The sequence below is a fragment of the Trematomus bernacchii genome, unplaced genomic scaffold (genome assembly GCF_902827165.1).
Source record: "Trematomus bernacchii unplaced genomic scaffold, fTreBer1.1, whole genome shotgun sequence".
Taxonomy (NCBI): Eukaryota; Metazoa; Chordata; class Actinopteri; order Perciformes; family Nototheniidae; genus Trematomus; species Trematomus bernacchii.
The window spans coordinates 6,724,035-6,743,684 of NW_022987739.1; the positions used below are offsets into that span (position 1 = coordinate 6,724,035).

At 40.4% G+C, this 19,650-nt stretch overlaps 1 protein-coding gene across 1 annotated transcript; it reads right to left on the reverse strand.

Annotated features, from left to right (window-relative positions):
- Positions 1–9,571: 9,571 nt before the first annotated feature.
- On the reverse strand, positions 9,572–15,754 carry prdx6 (peroxiredoxin 6). The gene is made up of 5 exons (XM_034147814.1): positions 15,554–15,754; positions 12,911–13,067; positions 10,943–11,086; positions 10,390–10,536; positions 9,572–9,904 (listed from the first exon to the last, which is right to left on the reverse strand). The coding sequence occupies exons 1-5, from the start codon at positions 15,643–15,645 to the stop codon at positions 9,779–9,781; spliced, it is 666 nt and encodes a 221-aa protein (XP_034003705.1). The 5' UTR covers positions 15,646–15,754; the 3' UTR covers positions 9,572–9,778.
- Between the last annotated feature and the right edge of the window lie 3,896 nt (positions 15,755–19,650).

The window sequence follows — 19,650 nt, forward strand, 5'->3', positions numbered from 1 at the left end:
ATCTCTGACTTTGGGACAACTCTGTTTTTTCTTCAGTGAGCTACAGATATGTGACACATAAAAGAAAAAATAAATAAATGAGTGGAGAACTATAATGATGCTTTCATACAGGCTCAAGTGACGGATTTTCAGAGCTGTGTGCTAAGAATGAAAATAAGACAAATGACAGCAATGAGACTCGACTAAAACAGTAAAGACAAAACGTATAAGCTGAAAGACGCTAAAAGGGGATCTGCAGAATCAGGTGATAACACTTTGTATGTTTATTACTATGAGCGACCACTTTCCCATACAACTAGTCATGTAAGCCAGTGTTAATACAAATATTAGTTAAAGCAGCTTTGAATGAATTATCCTCAGGTCTGCAACATAGTAGATAAGTGTGCCATAGGTCATCAAAAACTAAAGTGTAAGTAGAATTAGAAGAAATAGTCTTTCAGAATGTCAAAGAGTGCATAAAACCAACCCCTCGCTCACGGCAATAAAGTTAATTGTGATTAGATTGTTACTTTCCATCCATGTTTAAATGTTTAGCACTTGGAGCGCCAAACGTGAGCATTCCGACTCTGTGGTAGTATTGGTATATAGCACGATTCAATGTGGTACAGTAAAGTATTGTTCCTGCTGTATTTAGAGCTCCCAGCAGAGTAGTAACCACAGTGAATGCAATAAAACAAAGACCTCCATTTAAAGAGGGGCACTGTTTGCTGTTAAAATGCTGGATCGCTGATCTGTACCTTCTGCCCAGTGTGCTCTTCAACTTAAGATTTTAGTTGCTATTTTGGAAAAGGAGAACAAAAAAAGCATGCTCGAAATTCCCCAGTATCCACTATACCCCTCCGTGCCTGATTGTGAGTGCGGGACATGTGAAAACCTGGCTGAGAGCGGGCCAGCTGGAGCGGCTCTGAGCTCCTCTGAGAACCACAGTGACAAAGGCTCACTGTGCTGGAGTGGCACTGAGAACTGCACACTGGCAGCAGCTCTGAGACCCAACCAACGCTGGGCAACACTTGAAAAGGCCCCGGATTTTTCTGTCTGCCTTTCGCCTCCATCAAACCTTGTTCTTTTTCCTACTGGCGTCGCCCTGTCTCACCTTTGCTGTCTGTGTCTGTCGGCCCATACATTTATCTTAGGAAGATGTCAACCTGTGTTTCTCTTTCTGCTTGTTGCCTTTCAATTTCCCCTTCTGTTTCATTCTCTTTCCATTTCACTCTCCTGCTCTAAGTATCAGGGCGATCAAATAGTCGCTTCCAAAATAGCTCGCCCTTTTACACAGTACTCCATTGGCAGCATCGATTTAAAAAAAAAAAAAACAGTGAGAGAGTCTTAGAAACTGTTCTGCCCCTTTTTGCACAAGTTGTTTGTTTGGGTCAAATCCCTTAACAACATGGCTGTGATGTCATAACAGAGAGACGACTGGACTGAGATCAGGTGCATTCAGGTGGAAGCATGGCCTTAATCCTCCTTTAAGAGGCCTAAATGGCACAAACTGGCCGCAGGGAGGATGGATAAGGTGCATGTGATAACAGAACAGAAAGAAAGAGTCGGGCTGCGGGGAAATCCCTGATGAGGTCAATCTCCTATTCTGAGGTCTGAGCCCCCCCTGGCTCTGCCTCAAACTGGGACCTGCTAAAGCTGTTGAAAAAAAATCCCCACCAAAGAAAGAGTGCCAATAACAAACCCAATGCAACCTACTTCACTTATCTTACTATATCTACAACTGACTCTGCCTCTTAGTTCGAGAAATTACACAGAAATGACAGGAATCATAGCTGCATTCTTTTTTAATCGGTTTGTTTAGTATATGTGTGTGACCCTGTGGGATATCCGTGACATTTGACAGGATGTGTGTTACTCTGTAAAAATCAGTAGTAACTTCGAGAACCAAAGAATGTCTTGGACGGGGCAAATCACTTTATCCCTGCTTGTGACCACATCAGTCCAAAACACCCTTGTAAAAATACTGTACTGCAGTTAAAATTATTACAACTGAAGCTTTTGACAGAGCTTTGAATATCAATAGTCACTCAAAAAGTTTGTTCATTGCACATGCTGCCACTGATTTAGGTTTATTTTATCATGATCCAAAAACAAACAGCAAATATTTGACTTTCAGTTTCTGTCAGAGATAAGCTCCGAGGTCACAAGTGAGGCAACTCTCACTCTGCAAGATGCAACCCTGAAGCAATAGGCGCGTTCACACCGGAGTACTTTTCCCCGTACTTTTCCCGTTTAGTTCCGATAGTGCCTGGAATTTTGCGTTCACACCAAAAAGAGAACTTAGTTCCGAGAACTTTTACCCCCATTTTTAGTGCCTGCTAGAGAGGTGGTACTATCCTGGGGAGAAAAAAGTACCAATTTCGATTGGCTGGGCGAATTGCAAACCCTCTTTAGGAAGATGGTGCTGTTGATAAACTTTTTCTTTTGTGAAATAGTATGGTTGTGTTAAAGCAGCATTTAAACATTTTGGGAAGTATGCTAATGTGCTTTCTTGCTAGGAGTTAAATGAGAATAAAGGAACCTCTCTCCGAACCGCACAATAAAATATGTATCCAAGGCAAAGCTGAACTAAATATTTCATGACTTTTCGCAGCCAAAAAATAGTCAAACATATTATAGCCTACAGATAATTGTAATTTCTGGACTTAATGCTAAGCTTATCAACTAATGGCTCCTGCTTTATATGACTGTACAGTCTTAAGATTGTTATATATATTCTTGTATTAGTTAAGCAAGAAGGCAAATAAACATGTTTACAAAATGTTAACTTCCATAAACTATTTTGATTAGTGAGTACTTCCTCAAATATCTGTCAGATCTAATAAACAAACGTCAGTATCCATATCACGTTTGCCTAGTTAGGTAAAATATAATCAGATGTCTGCTAAATGGGAACAAAATTGCCAACCCGCAGTGGGAATGATAAACTTTTTTGAGTTCATATATGTGTAGTTAGTTTGCAAAGTGTTTGTACATTAGTTAGCTGACAGCAGTTTGGTCATGTCATAAAGTTTTTGTTCAGGTTCACCCTGAGGTGGGATACACCCTCACCGGTAAAGGGCAGCTCCTGACCCTTGATCCCTAAAGTTTCAGGTCAGACTGGAGGTAACGAGCGGCCACCCTCAGCGATTTCATGTTCAGCATGTTAGCGATAGAGTTAACCTCTGCATTATGCGCCACTGGGTCAATCCAAGGTGTGAAGCCACTGACCCGACGTCTGAGCTGTTGTCTCTTTTTCCTTTAGTTTCAGGGCAACAAATGCGGCAGTTTCTTGGACCCAAAACACAAAAATCCAAGTTGCATCAACTCGTTCCCCCCGCCATCTCGTACTCCTCAAATCCTAAGCCTATGTATAAATAAACATGTGTACAGGCGCTCGACTCACCTTTCCTCCCCACCATCCCCTACTTAAATAAACATGCAGGGGGAAGCGAGGGGTTAATAGGGCCAAATTTAGGGAAAATGAGGGAGGCATGGAAGGAGGGGTGGAAGGTGAGGGAGGCTCAGGGGAGCTCATTATACTCAGACAGAGGAGACATTAACCCACATACACACACTTTGACACAAACCTCCAAACTTCTTTAACACACACATAGAGACTTATTACTCTCCATGTGTAGCATACGCTGGCTTTAAGCCCCATTAACACACCGTTTTATAAGCGCACTTATTGAAAGCAGTACGCCAGAAAACTCAATGCTTCTTGGTGGGGGGATGGCCTCGAGCGGGATCATAACATGAGAAATAAATATATAATTTCAGAATATTAAACAGTGTGTAGCAAAGACTTGGTGTCGTATATCTGTGATGTTACAGTGGGAATGTGTGTACAGTTCAAGGGACCTTTAAAATATCTTCTAACACTTTGATGTTGTTGAGTTTAAAAAAACAAACATATTTCTAATATTATACTAATATTGCATCGTTGTTTTTCCTTTCCCCTGCCTCTCTCCACGTTAGCTTGGCAGTGTTTATTTACAAGTGCTTGTTTTATGATCATCGCTTTAATTGATAGTTAACCATGGTTCTGCTCTCCCACTGTTGGATGAACATAAACAAGTACTAAAGCAAAACATATGTCACTCTCTCAGCTCTGTGTGTGTGTGTGTGTGTGTGTGTGTGTGTGTGTGTGTGTGTGTGTGTGTGTGTGTGTGTGTGTGTGTGTGTGTGTGTGTGTATCTGTGTGTGCGTGTGCTTATATGACCCTGGGTGTGAGAGCCAGGAAAGCCAGACTGGTTTCATTATGCTCCAAACTAGCCCATTATGGTTAGGGGAAAATCATCCAAACCCTAAACAGTTGCTATGGTAACGGCATGTTGCCTCCCTTTTTTGAACCCCTCTCCCTCTCCCAATTTCTTCTCGATCTTCATCTCAGCAGCCCCCTCCTCCTTGGCTCTCCCCACTCCCCACTCCCACATCACACACACACACACACACACACACACACACACACACACACACACACACACACACACACACACACACACACACACACACACACACACACACACACACACACCACACACACACACACACACACACACACACACACACACACACACACACACACACACACACACACACACACACACACACACACACACACACACACACACACACACTCTCTTCCCCGGGTTTCACTGCCTCTGCCCTCTCACACTGACTGCCCTCTGCTTAAAGGAAAATAAATCAGTGGAAAAGAACACTGAGAGAGACAAACAACAGCAAGACGGGTCTGAAATTGTAGGGTCTCCATCAAGCAGTGGAGAAATAAATACTCAAATATTTTACCAAAGCAAAAGTAGCAAAACTAAAATGTAGAAATACTCTGTAACAAGTAAAAGTACTCACATTTCAGAATCTTATATTTTAAATGACTGAATTATGATTATAGTACTAACACCTCAGAATTGTACATAATTACAGTATTTGTACTGAATACATTTTGTTACTATCCACCACTGCCATCAAGTCCAAGTCAGGGTTCAGTGTAGACTAGAGGGATAACAGCCCAATAAATGATTAAACTAGAATATTTCTGAATGACTGAATAGTGATCATCATGTCTGAAAAGCTGGACAACGCGAATACAGAATATATTTGTGATACTGTAAGGCAGTGTGAAATAAGATAATTTCCCACAAAATGTGGGGAATATAGTTGATCTCGTTTGGCTGAGGGCTGGATAAGTAGATTGATACCCCACTCTTTCTCACAAGAGTGGTATCGACCTTCTCTAACTCTGAGCAAGAAAGTAAGTAAGTTAGAGGTTTGAAGTGTGTAAATATCCCTTGAGAATACTGAGAGTGTGGCTGTAGGAATGTAAAACACACACACACGCTGAAAAGATTATTAATGACTTAAAGTGGCTGAGTGGTGCTGCGCTTTGTCGCAAGTCTGGTGGTCTGGGATCCTTATTGGGTTGTGTTTGATGTCTCCTCTTAATGGCAAAGTCCCCTGCGTTATGATCACGCACATACACATACACATACACAGAGGCACACTTTATAATGTGAACAGCCATTTGCCTTGTCGCCGTGATGAAGCTCTTGGCGCTCTACTGGGGTTGTTTTAATGCCCAGACACCCTTAGCCATTACTCAGGTGATATGCCAGGGGCGGGTGATCAATGTGTCTCTAATAGAGAGAACGGGGGGAGAAAAAAAGCAAGAGAAAGACAGCGATATTGATAGAGAGAGATAAAGATAAGCACAGAGAGTGATTGCACTTTTACCTTCTCATCCATCAGCCTGTTCCTGGAGCACTAACTGGCCCTAACCTGCTCTGCAGTAATAGCCTGTCTAGATGCTGTATTTACGAGATGCCATCAAAACAATGGCGTTTATCTAGGCACTCGGATCATACACTTTCATCACTTTTATCATTATGTCCTCGCCTCTGTGTGCAGGTGTGTGTGTGTGTGTGTGTGTGTGTCTGTTGAAAGGTGTGTTGACCCATGCTTTAACAGAAGTGAGGGAAGCTCAGGGCTGGGTGTCGAATGCGAGGCGGTTAATGCACCTTAAAGTTCAGCCAAATCCTGAGGTCAGCACGCATGTCTCTGTTTTTTTTCGGCCTGACCTTCAATATCTTCACCTGTCTTACTGCCCACGCTAGTCGTACTTGGTGAGCTGGTAGACATAAATGCCAACAGGTTTGCCGGAATTTTAGATTGTAACCACTTGTAGTCATTAAGAGAATTAAACAGGAACAGGAGTGTGGAAGAAACAAAGAGAAGAGCTTCAGTGTTTTGTCTGGGCATGGGAAAGGGAAACTGAAGAAGCAAACACTTTGATAAGAAGAGTGGAACGGGGGAGGTGCAATAGTGTGTGTGTGTGGGGGAGATGTGGAGAGTGGTGAGAGTGCCAGGCGATGTAGGAGGGAGAGAAAGAGAGGGCACGTCTGGAAAGCATCAAGCCATAGCTCTGCATATGTGCGAGTACATGTGTGTGTTTTGTTGCTCCTCTGGTCTCTGGCTTGTTAACCCGCAGGTCACGGGCAGCTTCAATGCCTGGCAAACAGCATGGGAATAATGACCTCTTCCATAGCAAACACATGCTCATGAATAAACACACGTACATAGAAACATATATACCGAGTGTGAGTTCACAGCGCTTTTATGTTGCTCGCTCTCTACGTCAAAGGTCTGCAACACCTTTACAGGAACAGTTTGACACTTGGGGATTCGCTTATTTGATTTCTGTCATCTTTTGACAGCTGTTCCCCCGGTTTCCAGTCCTTATGCTAAGCTAAGCTAACCAGATGCACACTGTAGAGGTAGTGTACAAACATAGGTGGTATTCATCTTGTTAGATAGATACGAAAAAAGCTAATTTCCCCCAAAAAAATATTCCTTAAAGTCACTGAATCTTTGCACATTTACAACACTCCAGGAGCTACAAGCATTGAGCTTGTTTTGCTGGTCGGGATCCTCTTCTGGTTATCCCTTCCCAGGAAAACTGCTATGGAAACTGAGGAAAACATTTTCTTCTCTGAGATAAGACAAGTTTGGTTAGAGGCTATCCCTTTCAGAGCACTTCTTATGTCTTTGATCAGCAGTGTGTGCGTGTAAGGTGTATGTGTGTGTGTTATAGAGAGCGGCAGAAAGAAAGAGGGGCCAGCAGCTGGTGTGTTGTGTTTTGCCCTGTGAGACTTGGCCCAGGCCGGTGTTGTATTACATGTACTAGTGTTGCCGAGGTGAGATGGGGTGAGTTGGCTCGATAGCCGAGAAGCAAGGGGTGGCAGATGAACAGAATTAAGGGAGGGGGGAGTGGGGTTGGTACTGGGCACTAAAGCCAGCGTCTGACACCCAAAGCGCTTCTCATGCTCTGGCACAGGCTATTGTAGTGTGGAATTTGAGAAATGCATTTGATCAGTACGGTGTGTCTGTGTGGCTGTTATTTGGGATGACTCCTGAGGACAAAACAGGCACCAGAGAGGGAGGAGGAGAGGAGGTGGAGGTGGAGGGTGACCTGATGAATACTTTCATCACGCATTCGAGAAGCCAGCATCCAGCATTTGTGTGAAGAAGAATGTAGTTTCAGAAACAGAAACAATGATTCAAAACACAATATAGCACTTTCTTTATAGGGGGATTTCTGTTAAGCGAGCAACTGATTAAAAACAAAAAAAGAAGAATAACATTCCTCCCTGCATTGTGTGGATGACGGGAGTGAAAAGGAGGAGGTCCAAAGATATTTTATCTGGCTCTGCACACTCTCTGCCTCCCTCCTCACTCAAAGGGAATCCCATCTTTTCTCTTTGACCTCAGCATTCCTCAGACTCAGAGTGAATACAAGGCCAGAGCGTGCGTGTGTGCGTTTGTGTATGTGCATGTGTGTGTATGTGCATGTGAGTGTGTGTATTAGATCAGTGTTCACCTTCAAACAACTTGAAGTAATTAATACTGTCCTCAGCCATGCAGTTTTTAGGGTTGAATAACAAAAGAGAAACCTACACCTCAGTCCTGGCATCAGTCAGTGTCTCATCTACAGTTCAGGCCGACCTGTCGAGGTGTGTTTACTGCGACACAGAGATTTGAAGTGAAGCTTTATAGTTTTATATTCACTCTGCTGAATTAAAATAAAGATCGCTTATTCACAAAATGCCTTATTGACGTTATGCAATCTCTGTTATTGCTCGTATTGTTTTGCAATTAATCCCAATGTGTAATTTATGCAAGCTGATAAAAGAACTTCAGTAATTTATGTTCAGCGGTGGACCGAGTATGCAGTCAGGTACTTAAAAAGTGACAATGCAAGATAGAAAGACATTTCTATTACAAGTGTTGCATTCATATTTTCCACTTAAATAAGAAGGTTTTTCTCAGCATAATATATTGATATCATCAAAAGTAAAAATATTTGTCCTGTTATATAATAATATGGTATTATGAGACTTTAAATACCGACAACAATGTGTATTTGTCTCAGCAAAGGGGTCAGGCCCCTCCAAAGAGTACCGAGATCATCTGAGGGACAGGAATATGATTAATGGGAGACCAAAAAACAAAATAATGCATCACACATGTGTGTTCATACGTCTGACTTTTATGTATTTTTTTTCAATTAATAGATATTATTTGTTTCAGGCCTCAAACTGTTATTCAAATTAAATTATGTGAGAATTTTAGAGGGGAAATGTAAATAGAGAATCTTAATGTGTAAAATAACCAGTAACTTCAGCTAAAATGTAGTGGAGAATAAAGGACATTTCCCCATTCAAATTAAGTGGAGTAGCTTTATAAAGCACCGTAAACTCAGTATATATACACATTATACTATATAATAAAAGTACCTTAAAAAGTAGGTTATTTACGTAAATGTACTTGTGCATCTTATCATAAATGGTTAAAGTGTAAACATCCCTTGAGAGAATACTGAAAATGTGGCAATGGGAATCTAAATGTATATACTAGAAGTAAAAGTACCTTTAAATTGTACTTGGAAATGGTTACTGAGTAAATGCACTAATGTAGTTATTTACCATACTTTGCATCCTCTTTGGTTGTGCAGCAGGGGAGTTTCATTTGGAGAATGGCATTTTTAAAGCCTTAGCGTGAAGCATAGAAGAACCAAAACAATCCATTTTAATGACTAATTCATTGCACATTAAGACATTTAGACAGCTAGGGCATTAGCCTGTACTGCTGAGTTGGCAAAATGATTTTAAAAAAAGCAGAGTGAAAGGGGAGAACGCTTTGTAAACCTCACTGTGTACTTTGAGAAACATTGCTGAAAGAAGATCAACTTGATGTGGCCAATCCTCTTTCATTTATGGAAATGTAAATAAACTAGTACTTTTATGACATGTGGTACCACTCCCCATCTCTGTGTTGTTGAGAACAGATTGTTGCTTTCAACCTAATTGCTGTCTGTGGGTACCATCAGTGAGTCAATCGGTGTGCATATACTGCCCCCTATTGGTATAAAATGGTACTGCAGCAAAAGCAGCAAGGTGATATTTCGAGTTAAGGTTGTAGAAGGACACCTAGTGGCACAGTCATTTATGGCAGAGAAAATGTTACCAAACTGCCCCCTCATGTGGTGTGAAAAGACTCAAAGATTCAGAGAACATATGTGAAAACTGTGTTTATTGATTGAAACAAGGCACTTTAAAATGAGACCGTATATCATCTCTGTTCATAGCTGGGAACGTTGCATGACATTAACTACCAAATTGGTGCATATATGCTTTTGGTCAGTTTTATGTGTTATCATCCAATGATTTCCATTTATCAAAGAGTAGTAATCTATACAAAGATTTTCGTCCCTAGTGTATCTTTAGGGCTGGGTGTAGCGCAAGTAATTCTTCCCAGAAGGCACCTCTTTAGTGGTCACGCCGTTTGGGAAAAGAGCAGCAGCTTCAGCATCAGAGAGTGAAGGAATGACCATGACTTTGTCACCAAGCTGAAAGAGAAAGGAAGCGTTTTTGAAGAGGAAGGTCTAGTTTTGATAACAGTCCTACAGGAGGTCTTCACAGCAGCCTCATATTGCTCCTGTGTATTGTGGCTTTTGGTTATTTTCTTCAGTGTTAAAATAAGGGCACATATACAGTGCAGTTATACTGTGTTTGGAAGAAAAGCTTGATTTGATATAACAATTATCTCTTGTTCCTACACTTGTAGCTTTGCACTTAAGGGCTGGTAAATTCATTTAATGTATGCTAAACAAACATTTTGAAGATTGTTTTCTGGAGGCTTGAACTGTTGTGTTGAAGGCTTTGACTGATTGTTAGGTCTATACTGTATTTAACCACAACCAATTTATTGAAGATAGCATGTGACATACATATGACACTCTCAAGACTGTACGCTAAATATAAAGTTTAAACAAGGAGACTGTTCGCTTTTTTCTTAGCCCAAGCTCGTGAATCACACAGTTTAGCCATTTACCTTCCAGTCGACAGGTGTGGCAACCTTCTTCTGTGCCGTGAGCTGCAGAGAGTCGATAACTCGGAGCAACTCATCAAAGTTCCTTCCTGTGGTGGCGGGGTAGAGGATGGACAGCTTCATCTTCTTGTCAGGGCCAATCACGAAGACCTGAAGTGGGTTAAAAATGCCGGAGGGTCAATGTTACAGATGGAAAATGCTTCCTTTTAAATTAGGTGACAAAAACAAATCCTATAAATACAAATGCACTATATTTTTTTCTGATTATATTTCCTTCAATCCATTTACAATTACAGAAACAGTTATTGTGATAGCGATTTGTATTCCATATGAGGATTTCTAAACTCAAGCTGTTAAGATGCAAACACTGTGTATTGCCTGCGTAACTTATAGTCAATCAACAGCCTGTTTTGCACAAAGCCATAATTTAGCTCTGATGCTTCACCATCCCAAAATAGGTTACAGAACAGGCATTCTGCATCTTTTTGGCAATTTTTTTGTATGTAATAAAAACACATGTCCAGAACTGATTCAAGATGGAGGACAGGTTTCTTACACAGCGAGCAGTGAGGGGCAGCCCATCGCTGTCTCTCTCATCGGGGTCCAGCATGCCCAGCTCGATGGACAGCGCTCTGTTGTGGTCAGCGATGATGGGGAATGGCAGAGTTTTTGCAGTTGAACTGCTGACTGCCATCACATCCTGAAGACACAGAAACACAGTCAGGCTTTACTACTCTAAATCATGATATTATGATCCTACGTGGATATTCTCACAATCCTGGCAATCAGTGCAGCACAGGTTTGACAAGTGACCAGAGAACGTTAATCTTTAACTCAGACACTATGATTACTGTTGGACCAATCACTGGCCTTTCTGAGGAGGCGTTTAAGAGTGTCGGTGTTAAAGGTAAGGATTAACCATTAATCCATGAGTATCATGTGCCCTCGGTTTCTGCCAAACCACAAGCGCAATACACAATTAAACATAAAGTCAGAGTTCTCATCTGGAACATATCAAACTACAAATTATAATTGCAAATCATTTAAACTAATAACATAAGATCAATTGCATTTAAAACATTAAATATCATGTTTTGGTTTAGATAAACTTAAGAAAGTAAGGCCAGGCAGTGAACTACTTCAGACTGTGCTTATGTTTTCAGAATAATGGGTTTGACCACTGTTTACATAACTAGCAATTTATCTAGACCATAGTAATAAAAAATACACATTAACTTGTTTATAACTTGCAAAGAAACCAAATAAATAGCAAATGTATACATTTGTTGTCCCTTGTCATTTTCAAATAATAAGGATGTGTGAGTTAAACTACTTCTTAGCTGAAAATACATCACAGAGGATTGTTAGTAGAAATATTACCTCAGTCGGTGTAAAACCTTTGAAATATGCATTTGATAGTATTTTTTCTTTCAAAACTTGACCACCAGAGGGCGCTGATGACCACAAAGTTCTTAAAACTGACCTACAATAGAGTGGCAGTTACCAGTTAAAGGTGGGGTATGTAATTTATTTCAGAAACACTTTTCGTTATATTCCATGGAATGCTCTTAACATCCCGATAGCAATGAATATATGAAATGCTTTGACAATACATTAAAAAAATGTCATCTGTGGAAGCCGTGGCGCTGTAAAAAATAACTGGATGGCCTACCTGCCTGTCAGCCTTCCATCTGTGCACAAACTTATCTCGTGCCCTCATTGGTCATGTGCACGTTCGTGTGTGTTGGAGGAGGGGCTCTGTAAGGAAGTCTGGAAGAGGCAGATTTGTTCCGGTTGTGTACTTTCAAATTCTAGCGCACTCGAGCTGGTTCCTCCAAAATGACATACCCCACCTTTAATGTAGCCTAGATAAAACGTTTTTCTTTGTATGTTTTAGCCACATGTACAGATTTCATTTAACCAGTCTATTGTATTTAACTATTTAGGACTAGTGGTAAATGTTGTTCATTTATATATAAAAAGTAATGTTATTGCAGACCAATTGCAGACTCTATTTTAAGTTTATCTGTTTACTTAGAACCATACAACCAACGGAATGATCATTGAAGTTTATTTTGGAATTAACCTATGCAACCAATGCACTGCACACCTGGAGCACATGACCTTCACACTAACTACACTCAGCCTCAAACATTTTAGAGCTAAAATGCTTTGTAAATTATGTTTAAACACATCTAAAGAAAAAGAAACCAAATTAGTTTTTTGTCAAACCTGTAAATTCAGAAAACAGAACAGCAAGCAGTGATTTATGACAAACCTCACCATTGACACACCTTGTTTTTAACAGTGTCATAAGTCACTGCTTGCTCTCCTTGTAAATGTCGTTATTGTACAATAAAGTATGCGATCGTTAACCTTTATTAAGGGTTACTTGATCAACAGTAACCTCACCTGTTCAACAAAGTTATCCCTCTTACACACCACCTTTAAAAAGGCACAGGTATACAGGCTGTGTGTGCGTGTGCGTGTGCGTGTGCGTGTGTGTGTGTGTGTGATCACCCACCTTGCTCCAGTTGTGGTGATCCTCAACACTGTCAATGGACAGAGCAATCATCTTCACACCTCGTTTCTTGAACTCATCGCTGACCTTAGCAGCACATGCGAGCTCAGTGGTGCAGACAGGAGTGAAGTCCTTTGGGTGGGAGAACAGGACACCCCATCTACAGAATAAATACAAATAAAGCAATTAGATCTGTTTTCTACACATCTTTTTGGTTCAGAAATCTCAATGTCCAAAACTGTATTAGGAAAATAGCAAATAAGGACATTGACATCCAATCTCCCCCTCTGTCCGGCAGTGGCTCAGTCAGTAGGGGCTTGGACTGGGAGCTGTAGGGTCACCGGTTCAAGTCCCCGACCAGGCCTAAAATATGGAGTGTGGACTGCTACTTGGAGAGGTCCCAGTTCACCTCCTGCCCTGCCGTGGTGCCCTTGAGCAAGGCACCGGACACCCCCCTTCCCATTGCTCCCCGGGCGCTGTACTGTATTGCAGGTCTCCCTTGAAAAAGAGATCTATGATCTCAATGGGACCATCTGGTTAAATAAAGGTTTGAAATGAAATAAAATGACTGCCCACTGCTCCTAGTACTAGACTCCTGGTACTAGGATGGGTTAAATGCAGAGAACACATTTCACTGTGTGCTCTGCATGTGTGACCATAAAGAGGGTTTCATCCCTGCCAATTCTATTCTATCATAAGGCTCAGAGTTTATGTAACCACACTAAATTAAATAAACCAAAGGTCAAACCTGCACAGAGTTCAAACAGTATTTTGTTCAATATCTCTGAGCATGTTATACACATTACATAGACTATATATTCTGTCTTAGGCATGGACTGTATTCATTTCTGTTGTGGTTGTGCATTTATCTCCTGACGTTTCCTATTAAGAACACTTACGGCTTGAATTTGAGAAGGGGCAAAAACAGTGATAGGACTAATAGCACAAGCTATAGTGGGATAGAGAGAACAGAATAGGATGAAATTGTAGAAAAGACAGAGAACATTATGTCTTGGTACAGGACATTCTAGCCACAGATTGAATCCACAGGTGTTGAGGATTTGGCAGACACAAGCTTGAAATATTCAATCCAGATGTTTTCTCAAGGGACATGCTAGTTTAACAGTAAAAGAAACACCACTTGGAAAACTTTTTAAGGGATAAATTCACCCTTGAATCGCATGAGTTTTCTGCCTCACATAGTTAATGTGGACCTCCTTTTCAATGTATTGTATTGTGCTATCACATGTTGAGAAGCAACACAAAAGAGCTGCTTCTCACAGGCATGGTGATCACATGATTTGGGGTGAGCAGAAGCCCTGAACAGATCTGGCGAAGCAGAACAAACCATGGAAAATGAATGTTTCTAAGAGGAATGTGTTTAGAAGCTGATGATGTAAGCACTGGCAAGAAGTTAAAAACCTAAACTAAATCAATAAACATGAGCTATACGTGCACACACAGATCGGCTCTTTTATTCCTCCTTTCTTATAGGATTTGAAAGTGTTTTTAAAAAGTGTATCTTTTACCCTTTGGAATTGTTAGACTGTCACTTGGCTGAAAAAGGCTAAAACAAACTCAACCAACCACTGCTGAAAAACACAATGGATCTTAAACTAGGTCACATTTTCAACAGATGGTAGCCTCTCAGAGTTCAACATCTAATCGCACTTAGTAAACAAGCAAGTTATTAGTTACTGTACCTTGATGTTTTCCTTATATTGGCAAGTGTGTAGTTGCAGCAGGTTATGCGTGTTATTAAATTAGAGCAAAGTACACCTTGGCAAATATATCCCTCTATTTGCACTGTGGTCGGGACGAGGAAATTACAGGGTAGAAATCTTGAATTTGTATCTTCAAATCAAAAGTAAATGAAAAATGCACCATCAAATTACTTCATTAAAATATTGTGAAGAGCTTTTTTAATCAATTGTTTGCACAGTTCAACACACTACATTAGACTAGTTAAATCTTTCTATGTACAAATAATTCTCACTGCATTAAATTGTTGGAGCATTATGCCAGGCTGCGTGTTGGTATGGTTGTAAATGCATGCTAAGGTATTTCTTTCTCTCGGTTTTTACAAAGCAGCCTACAGCTTAACAAGGGTGAGAACTAAAGGTTATGCAAGCACTGAGGCACAGTTCCAAGTTCACACAATACAGGCGTTGTCCGTTCTTTGCTTACATGCAAATGAATTGGCCAGAGAAAATGAATGAGAACCACACATATGTCTGCTACTCTCTTTTGTACAAAGTTAGGACAGCTCCATGTTGCTTTCACCCATTTTAAACACAACATAAATGGTGTGTGTGTTTTATTACATTTCTGGTGTATTATCATGCTCCAATCCTCCAGTCATGCTTATGCAAGTAACCCTGTATGTGTCAGGTGTCGCATGGCAATCACAGGGGGATCATCTGTAAAGTGATCTGTAGACTTTTGTGTCAGCTCTTTATTAAAAAAAATGCACTTTAGCTTTTAAATATCAATAAATATCCTGACTCAGATGTGCGTAAAGCTTCTCTGAAAACAGCCACACATATAACCAGCTCCCATGGCATTACATGGTGCAAACATAACTCAAAACACCAACTTAAACATTAGTTGCAGTATAATGGCTGTACGGGGAGCATGCGCACTCACGAGTTGCCCAGGAAATCGTGGAACTTGATTCTGCCGATGGTGGTGTCGGCCTCAAAGTTTGGGAACACGTCTCCGAGCAGAAGTCCGGGCATGGTAGTCTCTTCTTTGCAGCTCCAACACGAGAAAAAAGACGAGTGACAACCTGCCTGTCTGTACGGTAGAGATCAGCAGCTACTCATGAATGTACCCGGATAGGGGCGGGATCAACGTCTGATACGCAGATCCTCGACCAATCAGAGACAGAGACGTAACGATTCCTTTTTTTTTAAACTTTCTTTTGGAAAATGTTTCATTAACATTTACAAACATCAATGAATAAAAAATACAGACAGATCCGATAAAAAATTACTTTCATTACATACAATCATTATTTAATTGCATAGATAATGAGTAGGATACAAATAAAATGAAAATAAATAAAGCGTGTAACAACGCTGCTCTCTTCCATAATTGCTCATCATATATTTTAGTTCTTCATATGTTCTGAGAAGAGATTGCATGTTTAATTTTAATTCATAATAGGGCACTGACATGATTGCACACAAGGTTTCTGTGGAGATTATTGTTCCTTTATTTGGATGTATGGATTCAAAACTTTGCCAAGAGTTTTGCCAATTTGAACGCCCTTTTTGTTAATAATACCAAATACATTATATTCTCTTGTGAGAGGAGCAAGAAGGGAATGTTGGATGAAAGTCACCTAGTAAAACTGATATTATTTTCTATTTAAGTATCACAACAGTTTCAGTTATTGTAAAATGTGATGTATTTGTTTTTAGGGGAATAGAGGAAACAAAGTATTGTAGTTAGATCTCTACTTCATAATATCTGATTGTTGAATGATAGTTGAATGATCATATACATGACCTGGTTTCGAGAGCTTCATCATCTGTCACCGACTCCACAACATGCCCTCGCATGATGAATAGAATAAAATAATTGATGGAAAATGCAGCAATGTTCATGGAAACATTCAACATTTTAATTGTCTTACTAGATAGATAGGGATGAAACCCTCTTTAATGGTCACACATACATGCACACAGCACACACAGTGAAATTTGACCTCTGCATTTAACCCATCCTAGTAGTAGGAGCAGTGGGGGAGCTGGGGGGGTGTCCTGCTTAAGGGCACCACGGCAGGGCCCAGCAGGTGAACTGGGTCCTCTCCAAGTAGCAGTCCAGACTACATGTTCGGGGACTTGAACCAGCGACCCTACGGCTCCCAGTCCAAGCCCCTACTGACTGAGCCATTGACGGACTGAATAGTCACAAACTTTACAGACTTAAAGCATTAAAGAAGTCATCAACATCCCTGGACCGTACAAACCTGCTCAGGGATTCCCACCAATTGGTAACGTTGTCAGCACAACTAAAAATGTGGCTGTACGCCTGGGACAATAATTTGAAAGGGCTGCCACCCAACCTGCTCAGATAAAGACTACGCCCTGCAGTTGTTTAAGAAAGTTGCTGAGCCTTTAAAATGTTAACCCAAAACAGTTTGACCTGTTTTTATTCATTTAAGCTACAACCTCTGGTAGAATAAATGGGGCTTAGGGAAAAGTCAGTATTGAGAGGCGGTTGTTGGTCTTAGTCTTTTCATTAAGTTTTCTGACAGTATAGTATGCAAATCATGAAATAATTCGACCATTATGCTCTCAAACTTTGATATTCAAATTATTACCAGATCAATCAAGGAGATCTTTCCACCAAGGCACAATCTAGGAATAAGGGGTGTTTCATTCAGAAACAAAAACTAAACGTCTCCAATGTAATATTTGCATTTTATTTGTTTCTCTTCAGGGTGAATTCAATGTTCAGTGGTACTACCTTAAAACCGGTTGTGTGCACATTCCTAAAAAACGACTCCAAAACAAGTTGCCTACACTTCTACCAATAACTTCATCATTATGGCTGATATTAGGCTTGTTTGAGACAAGCGAGACCTGCGCAGACCTGCGCAATTGCGATCAACGTATTGCTAGTGCGTTGCATGATGGTTAGTCATTTTGTCCGACTTGCTCTGGAGGCTCGCCTACATGAGACGTTGAAATATCGCGGGACAAAGACGCCCGCAGACTTGAGAACGAGGCGCGGCGAGGCGGCGCAGTTTCTCTCCACGGGCTGCGGAAGCGAAATGCTTGATGGGAAACGACTTGCTGGTATCTCGAGCTGAGCGCTCATTGGTGGGTTTTACCCCGTGCTGGGGATGAAACTCTCCATTGGCTCGGCAAAAGTGTGTTGTTGTTTTGTGTCAGTTTTACGTCGCCACTTCCATTCACATTTTTCATCATTGTTCCACAATGTTTATCATCATTAAATTAATATCTATATATTTGTATACTATACTTGCACTGCTTACCGTTGTCATACTTTATATATCTTAGCATATTCATACAACACACTGTTCATACTAGGCTAGGCTACTGTGCAGTGACTGGTCATTAGGGGCAGGTGGGGCACAGCCCCACCTAGTGTCAGCAGAAAGTATTACACATAATGATTACAAAAAATGGAAAGAGATGCAAAAAAAGAAATTAAAAAATATATAAAATATATTTTAAGGTCATGTTTAATCATCTGATTCGTCTGTACATTGCTGTTTTAGTCTGTGTTCTTCTAATTAGTGTCTACAGTGCCGTTTTGAGCCATGTGGGACAAAACCTGATCATGCCCCACCCTTTCACTGTCAAAGTGAACGGTGACTGTAAAAACTACACTGCGCATGCTCAGAGTATTTTTCAATGTAATGTGTGTGGCAAAAAAAAAAAACACCATAGGGGCACAGAGCTGCCATCCCCACCATACGTCATCTCACATCATTCAGAGCTGATTGGCTGTAAGTACGTGTGCCGCGAAAAGTGTGGTGTGTGAAGAGCATGGATGTATAGTAAGAGGAGACGAGAGCTGCAGTGACGCGTCCTAAAACCAGGAAGTAAGCTGCAAAAAAGCAATGAGGTTTCTCTATAGGATTTTAGAAAATAGCTTGAAATAAGATCTGTGGGAAACGTACCTGTTAGATAAATGCACGTTTTGTTCAGCCGGATAATATCCACATGTCTACCCTACTTTTATAATTTTCGAATCATAAATCTATCGATTAGATTTATGATAGACTTTTGAAACTACAAGAAGATAAGGAGGACTTTTACAAAAAATGTATAGAATTTTTTGTCCAGAAGGATAGTCAAATGGACTTCATCTTCAAGTCAAGGTAAGACCGCAATTTTTTGAAAATGGGATCTTACTTAGAGAGAACAATTCAATATTTAAATGATCAAATTACATTTTTTGGGTATCCTTTTGTTGAACTGTCTGTTTAAAATTAATCGAAGCATCAGACAAAAAAAGCTTTTGAAAATAATATTATATTTTGGTTTAGGTCAAAATATAAGATTTGTAAACCTGAAGAGTCAGTGCCAGTGCCTAAGCAGCCATGAACCTCACTGCACGTCACTGCAGAAGCTTATATATAGACATCTAAGTTTTTTGTGCCCCACCACTTTTGTACATATAAAAACGCCACTGAATAGAGTCAAGCTTAAATATAGAGTGCAGTTGGGATAAAGGTCTTATACCGATCGACTATACAGTTGAATGTAAATGAGTGGAAATAGGTTCCAACATTCCTCTACACAATTTAAGACTTGTAGACTGAAAGCAGACCATCAGAGAAAGTGTCGTCTCAGATAAATGTACTGTGCTATACTGTACTGTGTTGAATTGAATCATCATATGCATTGGGCAGATAAGACTCTTTGAGTTCAGATGAATTCAGATAAATACATGATTTCAAAAGAACAATTTCATTTAATTGAATTTCAAACCTTGCAGGTGTATCCCATTGAGATCATTGATCTCTTTTTCAAGGGAGACCTGCTCAAGTAGGTTCCACATGAAACATTAATTGATTTCAATGGATTCCTGAAAGTTTGTCAATGATTCTAAAGATAAGGAGATACGTTACACTTCTTACAATATTTTGCAAACAAACCGGCTTTGGGTCAAGTTATTTAAGCTGACCCCACACAACCATTTCCAACAAAATCCTGACTTCTCTTAATGTTTTAAAACTATGTAAAAGGCAAACTCTTGGG